Below are 17,848 nucleotides of genomic sequence, written 5' to 3'. Positions count from 1 at the left end.
TATTGGGGTTAGTTGGTAAAAAAAAAAAAAATTGACAAGCAATAAAAAAGAGGGAGTTAACCCGATCTTCAAAATCCTAAATAGTCTTCGGGTAATTTGTAACTACATCAACAACACCCACCCCCTTGAATTCATTGTCTTAAATCTGAGGAGGTAGAGCTTGTATTTCATTTCGCTAAATGTTTGGGGGTTTTTTTTGGGGGGGGGGGGGGGGGAGGCAGTCACGCAATATACTGAAACAGACAGTGAATTATCTCCCTTTGACTGTATAATCAAAAATAATTGTAAATATTGTAATTAATGTGTCTGTTGATTAAAAAGAGTTAACAAGAATTAATATCATAAAAGAATAAAACAAACAAAAATAGTTATGCATATGTAGATAGTCAGGTAGACTTTTTAAACCCCCTAATTAGATTGTGGTATGTAGAGTCTTGTAGCCTGTTAATATGTGAATGCTGGAACACATATATAGTGAGCAGCCACTTGGATCTAGGGTTCGTTCGTTGTCTAAATGATAGAAGTAGCCGATAGTTATTGACAGTATCACATTGGTGCTCTTGTGAGTAAGAGATTCATAGCTATAGTTAAAACGTATCTCATTTCCAGTGTTAGAATCAATAGCACTGTGGGTTTTTGATATGCAACTGGCATAATACGGCAAGTGGCTATATATCAAGTGGCATTGCAACTGGCTGATGCAAGTGGCAATTGGCAAGTGTCAAATGCAACTGGCCCATGCAAGTGGCTATAGACAGTTGGCATATGCAAGTGGTTAGGCCAGTGACTTACAAGACAAGTTGTTTAAATTAAAGACCAGTTGAATAACCAGGGGTTCAGGACACCAGACAGGTGTATAGAATATATGTATATTTTGTAAATTGTTTAACTTGTTGTATTTCGTTAAGCACCAGACAGGTGTCAATAATATATGTATATATTGCAACTAGTTGTACTCCAGATAGGGCCTAGACACACGGTAGACGCCCGGCACGTTACAAGATTTTGGTGGCAGCGGTGGGATTTTATTGGACATGATGAGTGACCGAGACAAGAAGTACGTAGATGCCAGTCTGAAGGAAACATTAGATAAGATGGAGAGCAAGTTGAAGAAGTACCGCATTGACCAGTCTACCCCAACCAGTGGTCATTATGGTAAAGTGCCCTCACCAGACAGTGGACATGCCACACGTCCTTCAGATTACACTTTTGACTATGACGAGGGTGTCACCATAACAGGCCACTGTGACCCATTGCATACTGACAGAGAACAAAGTCGTCAACATGACCGCGATAACAGAACCACTGAAATGTTCTCGTCACATGGCGGAGCAAGGCAAAAGGTTAGATTTGCCAGTAATCACAAAGAGGGTGAATATCACGGCTTGCCTTTAGATTATTTGTCGTCTAGTTCAATAGTTCATCAGCATCCTGTTGAAATTGATGCAAGGAGAGCACCCTTTGAGACAAGTAGAGAAGAAAGAAACAACAAGGTGACTATCAAACCAGCTACATATGACGGGTCTAGTTCATGGCTTGACTATAAGTGTCATTTTGAAGCTTGCGCAAGTGTCAATGGCTGGAATGAAGAGACAAAGGGCTTGTTTTTGGCTCTATCCCTGCGAGGCCAAGCTCAATCAGTACTAGGTGACTTGCCTACTGACAGAGGGCAACACTACCAGACGCTTGTAAGGTCCTTACAGGAAAGGTTTTCACCTCCTAACCAGACTGACCTATACAGAGTACAGCTTAAGGAGTGAAGACAGAGACCTTTGGAAACACTATCAGAGTTAGGCCAGGCCATAAGACGGTTGACTAACTTGGCCTACCCAACAGCACCTGGAGAAGTTCGTGAGACCTTAGCTAAGGATCAGTTTATTGACGCGTTAATCGATTCAGACATACGCATTCGTATCAAGCAGTCCAGACCTGCCAATTTGAACGAAGCCATTAGTCTTGCAGTGGAACTTGAGGCTTACAACAGAGTTGAAAAGCGCGACAGAGAGCTCAGAGGACATTTGCGAACAGCCACAGCTGAAGAGCTACACACGACAACTGACACAAGTAATGACCACAAACTAGGAACGTGGATGAAATCAGTAGAGGAAGGCATGAAATGTATTACAGAGGAGCTGAAGCAGCTAAAAACATCCAGACAGAGGGTGACTAGTGACAGATGGTATAAGGACAAAAGAGGTAGCAACAGACAGGAGAAAGTGTGCTTTGAATGCAGGAAGCCAGGTCATATCAAACGATATTGCCCTCTGCTAAACAACAGGCAGAACGAGGAAAGACCAACTGGTAAAAACAGTGCAAACAAGTTTAGTAGGGATCAGAACTCTACAACCGGGCCAAGTGTGTCGGTTGGACTTGGATCATCAGTCGAGGAATGTGGATTGTATGTTGATGTAAAGATCCAAGGAGAATCAGCAAGATTTCTGGTAGACACAGGAGCTACTGTTACTCTAGTGTCAGAAGGCTTATACAAGAGGTTACCAATGTCTGTAAGACCTAACTTACATGGGGTAACACAGACCATAATGACAGCCAATAGTACTGCACTGACGGTACATGGAAAGGCTGAGTTTAACGTTTGCATTGACCAGATGACATGTTACAGTGAGGCAATTGTTGCAAAACTGAAGATAGATGGTATCTTGGGCCTCGATTTTATGAAGGCACACCACTGTATGGTTGATGTTAACAATGAGGTACTTGTTGTTAATGGATGGGAGAAAAGACTCTCCATAGAAGGCTTCCTTGGATGCTACCGAATCACAGCTGTCAAAACAGTAAGCATACCACCAAGAAGCGAAATAATTGTACCTGGCAAGGTGTGTGTGCCAGAAGGTTCTACCTTACCCTTGCATGAAAGTATTGTTGAACCAATGTACAGTAAAAGTAGAGACGAATGTGCACTGACAGCAAGAACAGTTGTTAGCCCTAGAGAAACTGTTCCAGTAAGATTGATGAATACAGAGGAAGATGCCAAAGTTGTGCATTCAGGAACTGTCATAGGACAACTGTCAGAGATTGATCATGTAGAAGCCTCATCGCCAGAGGAACAGCCTCCGTGCTCAAATGAGCTTCGGGCAGATTTAGCTGAACTGTTGCAGAAGACTGAGAAAAACCTAACATTGGTGCAGAAAGAAAAGGCAAGAGATTTCCTCTTGAAGTATGCATCTTTGTTTGCCGAGAGCAACTTGGACTTAGGCCGAACAGGTGTTGTCAAGCACCGCATTGATACAGGGGACAATCGACCAATCAAGCAGCAGCCAAGAAGGGTACCAGCACATCTAACGGAAGAAGTTGACAAAAACATAGATGAAATGTTGGAAAAAGGCGTCATCAAACCCTCAAACAGCCCATGGTCGTCGCCAATAGTCATGGTTAAAAAGAAGGACGGCTCATACCGCTTCTGTGTAGACTATAGGCATCTCAATAGCTGCACTATACAGGATGCATATCCTCTTCCGAGGATTGATGAGTCACTTGACCAGTTGTTGGGATCTGCATGGTTTTCAACGCTAGACCTTTGCTCAGGCTACTGGCAAGTAGAGATGGACTCTAACGACAAACCAAAGACAGCCTTTGCAACAAGGCGCGGCTTATTTGAATTCAATGTCATGCCGTTTGGCTTAAGTTGCGCCCCAGCCACTTTCGAACGCCTGATGGAAAGTGTCCTTGCTGGATTGCAATGGGACATATGTCTTGTGTACTTGGATGACATTATTGTCACTGGCAAGTCATTTGATCAAATGTTAGAAAACTTAAAGAGAGTGTTTGAGCGGTTGAAGAATGCAAACTTGAAGCTGAAGGCCAAAAAGTGTTGCCTGTTTGCAAAGCAAGTTGTCTATCTGGGGCATGTTGTGTCTGAGAAAGGATTAGCTACAGATCCAAGCAAAATAGCAGCGGTAAAGGAGTGGCCAGAACCCTCCAATGTGACTGAACTAAGGTCATTTCTTGGTTTGTGCGGATACTACCGTAGATTTATCAAAGACTTTTCTGCAGTAGCAAAATGTCTACATCGTCTTACTGAAAAGGGAAAGCCATTTGCTTGGACTTCAGAATGTCAAGAGGCATTTGAACGGTTGAAATGCCACTTGATTAACTCCCCAATACTTGCCCATCCAGATTTTACATTACCGTTTATACTGGACACAGACGCAAGTGACCAAGCAATTGGAGCTGTATTGTCGCAGAATGTTGGTGGCAAAGAATCTGTCATTGCCTATGCTAGTAGGACGTTAACCAAATGTGAACGTAGGTACTGTGTTACCCGGAAAGAGCTTTTGGCGGTGGTCCATTTTGTAAAATATTTCAAGCACTACTTATATGGAAAAGAGTTTTTGATTCGCAGTGACCACGGTTCACTCAGGTGGTTGTTTAAGTTTAAAAACCCTGAGGGCCAGCTAGCCAGATGGTTAGAAACCCTGAGTGCCTATAAGTTTCAAATACAACATAGGCCAGGCACGCAGCATAGAAATGCAGATGCGTTAAGCCGTATACCATGTAGACAATGTGGGTTGACCCTGTGTTGGAAAGCCAGGGGCCGGAAAGAGATGCACAAGACAAACACAAGGTGGATTCAGTGACCTCTGTCAATGTGAACAAATTAGGAACTGAGAAAGACGACCTGTGTCTCAAGATAAAAGATGTACAAAATGATGATCATGACTTAAGACAAGTAAAAGGTTGGCTGGATAGCAAACAGAGACCTGCATATGATGACATTAGTGGGCTTGGGTATGTAATAAGGTCTCTTTGGTCACAATGGGATAGTCTTGTTATAGATGATGGTATCTTATATCGAAAGTTTGATCTTGGTACCGGTAAATCCTCCCAGCTACAGGCAGTTGTGCCGTGTAGTGAACGCCGAACAGTGTTACAGTATTGTCATGATGTTGAAACGGCAGGACATTTGGGGGTAACTAAGACTTTGGCACGCGTTCGACAGAAATACTACTGGCCAGGTCTGCAGGCTGACACAAGAACTTATATTGCTGGTTGTGAAAAATGTGCCAAAAGGAAAGGTCCGCAGATGAAGAAGAGGGCGCCTATGAAATTGGTCAAGAGTGGCATAACAATGGACAGGATTGCAACTGACATCCTTGGGGAACTTCTAATGACAGAAAAGGGCAACCGGTATATTTTGGTGGTTTCTGACTACTTCACCAAGTGGACAGAAAGTTTCCCTATGCCCAACATGGAAGCTGCAACAGTAGCCAGGATAATTGTTGAAGAAGTTGTTGCCAGATTTGGCGTCCCCTCTAGTATCCACTCTGACCAAGGATGCCAATACGAGAGTGAACTCTTCACTGAGATGTGTCGTGTCTTGCATATAAAGAAAACACGCACCACGCCCTTCCACCCTCAGAGTGACGGGATGGTAGAACGTTTTAATAAGACTCTGGTCGCGATGTTAAGTGCCTATGTCAACGAGCATCACTCAGACTGGGACAACTACTTGCCCTATGTTATGATGGCGTATAGAGCATCAGTTCACGAAACCACAGGGTTTACTCCAAATTATATGATGCTTGGCAGAGAGGTCTCGACCCCACTCGATCTAATGTATGAAATGCCGCAGTCTGTCAAGTTCATTCCACATAACAAGTGGGCTTGGCAATTGAAAGAGACACTGGAAGAAGCTCATCGGTTTGTTCGAGAGAACATAAATACAGCCATGTTGAGACAAAAGCGATATCATGATCAGAAGCTCTCATGGCAAGTGTTTAAGCCAGGAGATGACGTATATGTCTACTTTCCTCTGCGGAAAGTGGGACGTTCACCAAAGTTCACGAGTTACTGGCAAGGCCCTTACAAAATTATCAGCAAGTTAACAGATCTAACCTACAAGGTTAACTGTGGACTTCGGGGCAAACCCCAAGTTGTACATGTTGACAGGTTAAGACTAAAGCACAAACAGGTCTTAAGGGGCGAATTAGTGAACAGTAAGGAGGTCCAGGTTGACGCAGACCCCTCTGATAAATTGATATTAAATGATGATATTTTGGGTAGTGAGGAAGCTGAGATACAGCAAGTTGACAATGACATTGTGTTAAGTGAAACTGACACTTGTACAAGCAGTACAAGAATTAGAAGACAGCCTAAATGGTTGAGTGATTTTGTTCAGTGGTAAACAGTGTGTAACACAATTTCTTTCTCTTTGTAGGGAAATGGCGAAAACCAAAACAACTGGTGGTGAGCCACTGAGGAAGTGTCCATTTTGTACGTTCAAGACGGGACTTCATTCTGAGTGGAAGGACCACATGGCGGAATGTTATGAGAAAAGATACTTTTGTAAAAAATGCGACTATTCAACAGACAAGAAAGTAAACTACTTGCGACGCCTAAAGAGGAACCACGCAGAGCAGCCTGATGGGAACCAGAGCAGTGCCCAGCAAACTGGTAGATGCTCAGACAGTTGTGGGACAAGTTCATCTAAAGAACCCAATGAACCAGAATCATCGGACGAAGAGGAGTGGTTGTCACAGGAACCTGACATAGCCATTGAAGAGGAGCCAGAAAGTACTGAAAGCAAAAACGCCGATGAATGTTCATCTGCTCAACGCCCTCAGGATCAAGACGATCGACTGGTAGTGGATGCAACCACAAGAAAACGAACACAGCCACTGCCTGTTTATACTCCCAGCAGGACAAAGACCCCAAGGCTTGAGAATGTGATAGGTGATGTTGCAGTTCCAGTTCAGACTGTAGATAAGGGTGTTCAAACCGACCCTGTGTTGTACACTAAATCAATTAAGACGACAACTATTGTAAAGGAACATGGTCGCAAGATTGTGACAGTGAAAAGAGAGAAGATGTTGTGACTGTAAATACTCTTTTTCATGGTGTTGATTTGTTTGAGCATGTAGTTGTAGTGTAACTTAGATCATGCGGGACGCATGTTCTTAAGGGGAGGGAAGTGAAACAGACAGTGAATTATCTCCCTTTGACTGTATAATCAAAAATAATTGTAAATATTGTAATTAATGTGTCTGTTGATTAAAAAGAGTTAACAAGAATTAATATCATAAAAGAATAAAACAAACAAAAATAGTTATGCATATGTAGATAGTCAGGTAGACTTTTTAAACCCCCTAATTAGATTGTGGTATGTAGAGTCTTGTAGCCTGTTAATATGTGAATGCTGGAACACATATATAGTGAGCAGCCACTTGGATCCAGGGTTCGTTCGTTGTCTAAATGATAGAAGTAGCCGATAGTTATTGACAGTATCACATTGGTGCTCTTGTGAGTAAGAGATACATAGCTATAGTTAAAACGTATCTCATTTCCAGTGTTAGAATCATTAGCACTGTGGGTTTTTGATATGCAACTGGCATAATACGGCAAGTGGCTATATATCAAGTGGCATTGCAACTGGCTGATGCAAGTGGCAATTGGCAAGTGTCATATGCAACTGGCCCATGCAAGTGGCTATAGACAGTTGGCATATGCAAGTGGTTAGGCCAGTGACTTACAAGACAAGTTGTTTAAATTAAAGACCAGTTGAATAACCAGGGGTTCAGGACACCAGACAGGTGTATAGAATATATGTATATTTTGTAAATTGTTTAACTTGTTGTATTTCGTTAAGCACCAGACAGGTGTCAATAATATATGTATATATTGCAACTAGTTGTACTCCAGATAGGGCTTATCATTGTTCAATAAAACTCGGGTGAACCGGGCACGAGGCTAGACACACGGTAGACGCCCGGCACGTTACAATACCTTTATTTCCGTTGGAAAAATTTATGATAATTGTCGAAAAGGGTGGGAGGGGTGGGGCTTCCTAATTCTACTTGCCAAAGCAACACGTACAATTAAGAAATACTCTTATCGATAAGCCAGAAGTGATGATATTGTATAGGTTGCCAGTCAACAAGAGACCACAGGTATCTGAATTAATTTTAATCAATAAATAAATAGGAAAAAAAACTCTTTTATACATATAGATAGAGTTCTTTTTTTTTTTTTCTTTTTTTTTGTGTGTATTTATATCTAAGTTACATGTATTTATTGATTAAAATTCAGATACCTGTAAAGAGACATCAATGGAAATGCTCATGCATCTTTATCATATTGTTTCCGTTGTTTATTTATGTTACAATCATTTATGGAGCGCCAAATTAACATAAACTCAAATAATTGAAGATATCTTCAATTATTTGAAGATATCATCAATTAATTTGATGCGCGCAACAAATGAATTAAAGATCTCTTCAAATAATTAATGGTATCTTCAATTCTGAATTATTGCGCGAATTAATTGAATTGATGATGGCATTAATTCTTCAGCTGAATTTATGCGCGCTTTAATTGAATTAATGATCTCTTCAAATGAATTAATGATATCAACAATTGAATTGATGCGCACTACAATTCAATCAGTGGAAGAGAGCAATAATTGATATAATGCGCGCATTAAATCAATTGATGAGAGCAATAATTGAATTGATGCGCGCATTAATTCATTTGATGAGAGCAATAATTGATTTAATGCGCACATTAATTCAATTATTGCTCTCTTCAATTGAATTATTGATATCTTTAATTCATTTGAAGAGAGCAATAATTCTTTTAGAGAGCTAGAGCAACTAAATAGTTAAAGATATCTTCAATTCAACATATCCACAATTGAATTGATGATATCTTTAATTGAATTGTTGTTCTCTTTAAAAGAATTGATGCGCGCATTAATTCCATATACAAAAGCATTGTAAATGATTTAAAGATATTTCAATTTTTTCTGAAAAAAGTATTTATGAATAATTAATTTATACTTGTACTTGCAAAAGCTGACAGGTAGTAATTTTAGACCTCTGTTGCAAGACTTTATAGATTTTGTTTATTTGTTTAGTGCTGTTAATAACTGTTAATAACTGATACTGCATTTTGGATCAGTATATATAAATTGCTTCCTATGTTGCTTTGTTTTTGTTTAAAATGCAGATGAATCTATATGCATGTACAAACTTATTATAGAGATTAAAAGAAACACACTGTTGATTTGCATTTAGTTTAATTTTACTGTTCATCTTCAGCTTACAATTTATTTTTGGTGTCTTTTATCGCTAGTGTCAATTTACAACTTCAATTGAAGGAGACACATCTAGATTAAGATTGTTGTAGAAATGATATCATTTAAATGTGATGGTCATGATGCTGCCTGAATATAAATATTATAATTTTATTTTATACATTTATACAGTGTATCAAGTAATGTTTATTTTAATTTTTTTTTTAAAAATATGTCAACGATAACTTTTGAGGTCAATTTAAATGTCGCGGACATTTACCGGTATAAGGTGAGGACATAATTACATGCTCTTTGACGGACAAGGTAATTAAGTCTCCCCAACAAGTTTGAAGACTTATTGTTTTTGCTCGGTTCTTATTATTTTTCCACTTCTTCTCAGAAATGATGAAAGAATGATGAGATCTACAAATCAGTATCAAGGTCAAATGACTTCGATAATAAATTTGGCATTACTTTAAGAACTAGATCTGTAAAGAGATGGAATTGTTAGAAATACTAAAAGGATGATGGGATCTACAAATTGGTATCAAGGTGAAGTGACCTTGACCTCTGACCCTAAACACAAGTATGGTATAACTTTAGAACTGGGACTGATAGAGACATGGAATCTTCAGAAATGATAAAAGGGTGTATTGACCTACAAAATTGACCTTGATTATAAAAACTTGTATAACTTTAGAACCAGGACAGATAGGGACAAGGGATCATCAAAAATAATAAGAGAATGTAGGGACCTACAAACTAGGATCAAAGTCTAGCAACACCAGTTTTACTGAAGATACAATGGAGATTTTTTGAAAAATTTCAAATCAAAGCCTTCGTGATCAAGATTTTTTTTAATGAAGTAAAAATTGGCATTGATTTTGTCAAGGGAGAAAAATATTAGTACTCAGAAAAAGCCACAACTTCGTTTGGGAGACTTTATAATCGGTAGATCATATAATCATATCTTGTTAATGTACTTGTCTGACCAGATGTAGTTTTTTTTTTCAATATGATCCATCATATTAAAACAGCATATCAATAAAATAAAATAGAGAGATTGTTTCTTCAAAGTTACCCATCCTATGTTCACTCTGTTGTAATAAATGCACACCTGTCAAATTCTTCATAACATCAGATGTATTTGTGCATTAATTCTGCATCTGTAATGCATAATGAAGTTTTGAATGATGTGGCATTCTGATTAAGTAAGAAGCAATATGAGATAGATGATAGACAACATTTCCAAAGTACAGTAGTACATTAAAATAACAAGAGGCCCATGGGCCTAGAATCGCTCTTCTGAAACATTGTAGAACAGGCAAAAATTCTCACTAACCAAGATTCATCAATTAACAAAGTTTGATGATGTTAAGTCAAATAGTACCTGAAAATTTAAATGTAACTGTCCAAAAGTAGGTCACGGTGACCTACTTTTGGTCGACACATTGAAGACTCAAGATGCATCAACTGACAAGTCAAATAGTATTCAAATATAGCCGTCAAATTCCAAAAGAAGGCCTTAGTGACCTACTTTTTGGTCGACACACTCCAAAGACTCGAGATGCATTAACTGACAAAGTTTGCTAATTGAAGTCAAATAGTATCTGAAATATTCAGATATAAACGTCAAATTCCAAAAGTAGGTCACAGCGACCTACCTTTTGGTCGACACATTCTGAAGACTCAAGATCCATCAACTGACAAAGTTTGATGGTTGTAAGTCAAATAGTATCTGAAATATTCAAATATAGCCATCAAAATCCAAAAATAGGTCACAGTGACCTACTTTTTAGTCAACACACTCTGAAGACTCAACATGCATCAACTGACAAAGTTTGATAATTGTAAGTCAAATAGTATCTGAAATATTAAGATATAGCCGTCAAATTCCAAAGTAGGTCATGGTGACCTACTTTTTGGTCAACAAACTATGAAGACTGAAGATGCATCAACTGACAGAGTTTGATGATCCTAGCTTTCATAGTGTCCAAAATATGCATCTAAAATTGAAAATGTGAAATTTGAATGTCTGCAAAGTTCAAAAAGTAGGTCACTGTAACCTACTTTTTTTTATAAATATGTTTCAAGGCCTCTAGACACATACAAGGTTTGATGATTCTAAACCTCTCGGTATCTGAAATAACAACCTAAAATGTAATCATAAATGATTAGACATGAAATTCAGAAAGTAGGTCATGGTGACATACTTTTCACATGACGCACTTCAAGGTCCCATGATCCATCAACTGACAACTTTTGATGATCATAGGCTCAAAAGTGTCCAAAATATGCATCAAAATCCATTTAATAATAATTACCTGCGAAATTCAAAAAGTAGGTCACGATGACCTACTTTTGAGACAACATGATATTAGGTCCTAAGATGCATCAACTGACAAAATTTGATGATCCTAGTCAGTATACTAAGCAAAATATCAAAGTTTTATCAAAACAAAATTTAGGTCAACTTTGAAGTGACCTTGAGACCACACCCTTTGCCCCAAGATGATGCCTTGAACAATTTTTCATTTACAACCTATTCTCATCCTTATGCATAAGTTTGGTGGTAATTTGCCCAGTGGTTCTTGAGAAGATTTTTTAGCAACCACTACTTTTGTTTGCATTTTCCTAATTATCTCCCCTTGTTAAAGGGTCACAACCCTAGTTTTAGTACAAATGAAAGCCCTTGGGCCAAGGATACCCTGTGACAAATTTGACAAAAATTGGTCAAGGGGTTCTTGAGATATAGCCCTTTTCCCAAAAAGTTGACACACACCACACGCCAGACATATGATTAGCTCTTTGAGCCTTCGGCTCAGAAGAGCTAAAAATAGGAAATGTTTGTAAAACATATAAGCCCTCCTTGGTGCAGAATTTAAAAGGGTTATACACATGTATCATTTAAATGATAGTAGTGCCAAAACAATTCAAGATATTGAGCAAACAATATCTTCCAATGACCAGAGTAGATTGACCCTTGACCATGTGACCTCAAAATCAATAGAGGTCATCTACTCCTTAGGATGTACCAGTGTACCAAGTTTAGTGTCAATCAAACAATTGATTCTTAAAATATAGGAGACAATATAATACTATATCCAGTTTGACCTTTGACCATGTGAACCCACAAGGGTTCTCAAGATATTGTGTGAACAATATCTTTCTATGTCCAAAGTGTATTGGCCCTTAACCTTTGACCATGTGACCTCAAAATCAATAGAGGTCATCTACTCCTTAGGATGTACCAGTGTACCAAGTTTAGTGTCAATCAAGCAATTGATTCTTAAAATATAGGAGACAATATAATACTATATCCAGTTTGACCTTTGACCATGTGAACCCACAAGGGTTCTCAAGATATTGTGTGAACAATATCTTTCTATGTCCAAAGTGTATTGGCCCTTAACCTTTGACCATGTGACCTCAAAATCAATAGGGGTCATCTACTCCTTAGGATGTACCAGTGTACCAAGTTTGATGTCTAATAAACAAAGGGTTCTAAAGATATTGAGTGGACAGTATCTTCCTATGACCAGTTTGACCCTTGACCAAGTGACCTCAAAATCAATAGGGGTCATCTTCTACTCATAACCAACCAATATATGAAATATCATCACAATCAAGTGAATGGTTCTCATCATATTGAGTGGACATGTGGTCAACCAACTGACAGACAGGTGCAAAGCAATATGCCCCTCTTCTTTGAAGGGTGCATAAAAATGAAACTTGTAAGCATCATGCTTTGATGAACTTCCAGGAAGAAGATAGTCAAACAGAATACTCAGTGAAGTCTCAAGGGACACACTGTCACAAACCACAGATTATTGTTTTGCGATAATGCAAGCTACATTGCATTAAAAAAATTCATCACCAAAAGGCTAAAGCACATCAAGGTCTTGTACATGTAAATATTTTAAATCACAATCAGGATTCAAAGTGTACATTTACACACTGTCTTAAATGAGTTGTTAATCTCTGTTTGACTAAGGTGAATCAGGCAAGTGTGTGGTTCATGGGCCTCTTGTTTGGATATGATTTACTGTAACAAAATTTGACATTGTTAGTATGTATGAAGGATAGTTTGAATATCATATTTTACAACAATAAATCAAATCCCCTTCTAAATATTTTAATATCTTTATGTATCATACAAAAAAAATTATTCCAAAAAGGACTTCAAGAGCAAAACTTATAAAATCACCAATCTTTGTGAAGTTTAGATAGAACAAAATACACCAGAAAACAGTACACATCTTTATTTAATAAATTAACATAAGCAATTATCACAGTGCAAAATATGCTCATTCAATATATTCAGTAATGCAGTAGTAATCAAAGACAGGAAACAATCCTTTGGTCTGAGGATACATAAGATGGTTTACTATAGCTACAGTAGCAATGACTAGTGCTACCACCACAGAGAGGATCACAACTAATACAGCCGCATTAAATGTATCTGCTCCTATGGATCTGTACTTATTTAACTGCTATCATGCAGAATGAAAATTTACAATTTTCTCTAATGAATCTGTATTTGTTTAATTACTTCCATGAGTTTTTTTCTTTCAACACTTTTTTTTAAATATTGAAAATTAAGCCAATTAAAATCAATTGATAGATTATCATCCCCGCCCGCCCTCTAAAAAAGGACCTGCCCCGATTTTTCTTTATTTTCACAAAAATTACAATTTCAAACAAACTTGCTTCCCTGTGACATGAGTGAATGATTAAAGTCACAAAATGTTGGTTTTATATCTTCTACCAAGGATTCTTTGAATGTTCACTTGATTAAGACTTTGTGTGATGCCTTTTGTCATTATTTTTTTTCTCTCGGGGAAATAAAAATAAAAAAATTAAATCCTCCCACCCACCCCATATTTTTTGTGACCCCGGATGATAATCTACTAATTAAGTTGAATTTGCCTTACTACATGTAATACCATATAACGGGTTTTCCGTGGGGTGATAAATTTGGTTTATTTTAGCGGTTATATAGCTTTCCGCCAAAATTTCACTTGTCAAATTTGCACGACTTCAGTATTTGCAAGAGAGATAACTCTTCCCTGCATGTCCTCCAAAATTTATTCCATTAAAATCATAAGCATACCTTTGACCCAGCAAATCACCAAATTTTAGACCCCCGGAAAAAAATGCTATATGGTACAATGTTAGTTCTACAGATCTTTTGCTAAATATCAAACTGTAGTAAGATTTTAATCTAATAGAGTATAATTTGGGAAGTAAAACAAATTCTTTTCAAAATATACTTGGTACCAACACAATGGGGAACATGTACACCAAGTTTGTTGATCTTAACCTAGTTTTCCCTTCATGATTGCCAATGACAGTATGACTTTGACCTTGAGAAGTAAGAGGCATCTCCCCCTCACCATGGTTAACATAACAGGTTTGATCATTAGTACTCTTTTTATCCTTTCCACAAGTTACTGATAGAAGAACAGACAGACACCATATAGACACAGAAACACTGCACTATATCTATCATACTGTGATGGTTGAATATATGTTATTCAAGTTTGATTATCCTGGTCTCATCAATTAATACTGCTTCTAGTTTTGTGCATAAGTTTCATCTGGATCAACCTTTGACCTGTAAAAAAAACAATAGGCTTCTTCCTCTAATCATGGGGAACATGTGTATCAAGTTTAATGATCCTAGCCTTGCAAATATTGTTTTTATCTGCCCTACAAGGTGCTAAAAGAAGCACTGAACTATCTACCTATTGTACGAGTATAAGAATTCATTACAATATTACTGTTCAATCAAATTATCTTATATGATTTCAACTTGTTCTACATATCATTAATAGTCTGAATATATTGTCATAAGATATTCTTCAAAACACATATTATTTGAAATTTTCAATTATTTTTGCTTAACATTTCTCTAATTTGAAACGGAGTTTTATCCATCAAGTCAATTAAATCATTGGTCAAAGTAATTCTCTTCTCCTTCCAGATAAAATGAGTTGGTGGATTGTCTTCACCATTTTCAAATTCAAAATACTTGCTAAGTTCTATAGCAAGACTTGACTTAATCAGCCCAATTCCCCCCAGTTTAGCTGGGGCTGGATGATAAACTCTCCCAGTATTGGGTAACATGCATATCCTTGTTGGCAAAAATTCAGTAGTTAAAGCATTTCCTGCACCACTGTAGGATAAAAGTGCCTTTCCAGAATCAGAGTCCATCAGGTGAGTATACACTACTGGTTTATCATCACATCGAATGTAATTCCTTTCTCTCCCGCACGGTGACAGATAGGGAAATTCATTTGAATATCTATCACCTTCATTTAATCTCAGTCTTTTAAAAAAGAATATCAAGAAATCCTTCTCTGAAAGAAAAAAGGGATAAAAAATATATTGCATGTTTTATAGTAAATGATACTAATCATCAAAGACAAAGAAAACTTTCATGTTTAATTTTGGTTATTCGTTATGAATTGAGGCAATTTAAATGTATACAACCATTTGCACTTGCAAAGTTAGGTTAATAATTTGTTAACAATGAAATTGTACATTAGCCAAAACTTATTTCATCTTAATTAGGTTTATGGATTTTTTCAATGAAACCAAAATGTCAATTGGGTGGTAACAAAATAAAAATAAATTGAAACTTCTTTCAAATGAAACATGTTGACAGATGTTAACACCCTGATTTCGTTTAAAATCATGCCCTCCAGAAGATAGGGCATCACATATAGCTTGCCCCTCTTTTGCCTTCAGATAAATGTTTTGGTATAATATGCTATCTCCAAAACATCTTAATAAATGTACTTTGAAAAAAGACATGCAAACCACCATGTTTAACACATGTTCTTGTTTTTGAAAGATATAATACCGGTTGCTTAATTTCAGTGAGCTATAATGGCAACACATGTATAAGAGAGAATTAGTTAAAATAAAAAATGAAGGTTGATATACTATCACAAAAATTCTCTTCGTCTCAACCTAATGTGAGATTGTCAGTAGACTACAGATTTTCCCCGTTTTTTGTTAAACCAAATATCTTAATTCCATTAGTGGAGGATATGTCAGACAAGCATATATAGGGATAGCTGCAGAACTGTAGCTCTCTGAAAAAGTATTGTGATGGAACAGAGAGCTACAATCCACCCCTTATAAAAACCTTCGATTTACAGCGCACAAAAAGCTGCGCACGGTTGAGGCCTGATATCGTTATATTCTTGTGCTGCTGTCTCATGAACCTCATATCAAAAAATTCCAAACATATTTTCCTACTATACTTGTGTCCAAATATACCTTCAAATATCCATTAAAGAACCATACGACCAGAAAAGTCGCAGCTTCAAATGATTTCGTTTGTTGATGTAACCATGTTAGGTAGCAGATCAATTTGAACCCTGTTGCTATTGGTATCTATACATAAAATTCGTTATAAGTTATGTATTCTCTCTTCATTTATTATCAACAAGGATAATTAATAGAAATTAAAAAAAAATATAGTTTTTTAAAGGTAAAATAAGCTCTTGATTAATGGAAATGCTACAAAACTAACAAAAGCCCATTATGGTCCTTAACATTCATGTGGCAAGGATGGAGACTGGACCAGACTAATGAAAGCTGTATTGCCGTGACTTTAGCTATTTGAATAATTATCATTTTTAAAAAGGAACTGGGATGATATATTATTTAAAATATTTAGATAAAATATTTGTGGGGGTATTAGTTCACATTTAGACATTATTGTGCAAGTATGGAAATGAACCGGGATTCGAATTGGCTGGCTACCTAACATGGCTATGTCAATGAACGAACTCATCAAAAGCTGTGAGTTTTCAGGTCATGTGCAGCTTTAAGGAATATTTGAAGGTATGTTTGGACACAAGTATAGTAGGAAAATATGTTAAGAATTTTTTGATATCAAATTTATGAGACAGCAACACAAGAATACAACGGTATGGGGCCTCAACAGTATGCAGCTTTTTGTGCGCCATAAATCTAAGGTTTTTATCAGGTGGATCTGTAGCTCTCTGTTCTGTCACAATATTTTTTCAGTAAGTTACAGTTCTGCAACTAATATAGGGAAGATTAGGGTCCAGACCTATGAGCTAGGTAAAAAGCAAAATAAATATATTTGCCCATTTGTATGCATTTTCAGTATTACAATATTACATGTTAGTCAATAGTTTCAATAGGACCCTTTAAAAATGGATGGGATAGTACCTATATTTTTTGGGGAACGTATATGTATATGTAGCTGCACTCGCTCTAACGGTAGCTCCGTCGACATATTATTTTGAGGTTTAATAGTATGCTGAGGAGCAGAAAATCGCCGTACGGTTATGGTCACGTCAGTCTGACAATGTCACATGTCGCTAAAAGTGTCATGTATATAATGAATATGTGAAATCTTACCCTTGAAACAAGATGTAAAATTCTTTATCCGGGCATCATCAAGAAATAACTGAAACAGAGACGTAAATTAACGGAGAAATTGTCAGTTTCGTAACTTTGAGGAAATTCGAGCTAGAAGCATCATAAATACCTGGCCCTGATGGTCGATAAAGTAAAAGTATTCTCGTATCTTAGGTTCTGGTTCTTGTCCCTGTATGTAGTGAAGGCATCGAATCACACGTGCTTTTGTTCTGACATTCGAACTCCATCGATAAACCAGATTGAATGCAGTTGGAAACATTTCCCCTGTTTACATCGGAAGTCATTATATTGTTAAGCATGCGTAGAAACTGACTGGTTTCTTTGTAACGGCAAAGGCCATTGGGCTATAATATACTACCGGTACCCAAAACAACGAATCGCAGCTTGTGTAAC

General features: G+C 37.3%; 2 protein-coding genes across 2 annotated transcripts; one reads left to right on the top strand and one right to left on the bottom strand.

The window, feature by feature from the left end:
- Positions 1-5,799: 5,799 nt before the first annotated feature.
- On the top strand, positions 5,800-8,977 carry LOC125664854 (uncharacterized). Its single transcript, XM_048897661.2, has one exon. It carries the CDS (start codon positions 6,180-6,182, stop codon positions 6,831-6,833), a length of 654 nt encoding a protein of 217 aa, XP_048753618.2. The 5' UTR covers positions 5,800-6,179; the 3' UTR covers positions 6,834-8,977.
- Positions 8,978-13,275: 4,298 nt separating this feature from the next.
- LOC125682032 (UPF0598 protein CG30010-like) lies at positions 13,276-17,774 on the bottom strand. The gene is made up of 3 exons (XM_048922407.2): positions 17,565-17,774; positions 17,435-17,483; positions 13,276-15,390 (listed from the first exon to the last, which is right to left on the bottom strand). Exons 1-3 carry the CDS (start codon positions 17,712-17,714, stop codon positions 14,918-14,920), a joined length of 672 nt encoding a protein of 223 aa, XP_048778364.2. The 5' UTR covers positions 17,715-17,774; the 3' UTR covers positions 13,276-14,917.
- Between the last annotated feature and the right edge of the window lie 74 nt (positions 17,775-17,848).

Source organism: Ostrea edulis, chromosome 1 (genome assembly GCF_947568905.1).
Source record: "Ostrea edulis chromosome 1, xbOstEdul1.1, whole genome shotgun sequence".
Lineage (NCBI taxonomy): Eukaryota > Metazoa > Mollusca > Bivalvia > Ostreida > Ostreidae > Ostrea > Ostrea edulis.
Note: the sequence above shows the minus strand (reverse complement) of the source record. Positions and strands in the feature narration are given on the sequence as shown.

Bases quoted from the DNA above. Each gene is read 5' to 3' on its own strand.
- LOC125664854 (XM_048897661.2), top strand. From the start codon at position 6,180: ATGGCGAAAACCAAAACAACTGGTGGTGAGCCACTGAGGAAGTGTCCA.
- LOC125682032 (XM_048922407.2), bottom strand. From the start codon at position 17,714: ATGTTTCCAACTGCATTCAATCTGGTTTATCGATGGAGTTCGAATGTC. The intron at 17,484-17,564 runs GTATTTATGATG...TCTCTGTTTCAG, and splicing joins TTATCGACCATCAGGGCCAG to TTATTTCTTGATGATGCCCG. The intron at 15,391-17,434 runs GTAAGATTTCAC...TTTTTCTTTCAG, and splicing joins TTTTACATCTTGTTTCAAGG to AGAAGGATTTCTTGATATTC.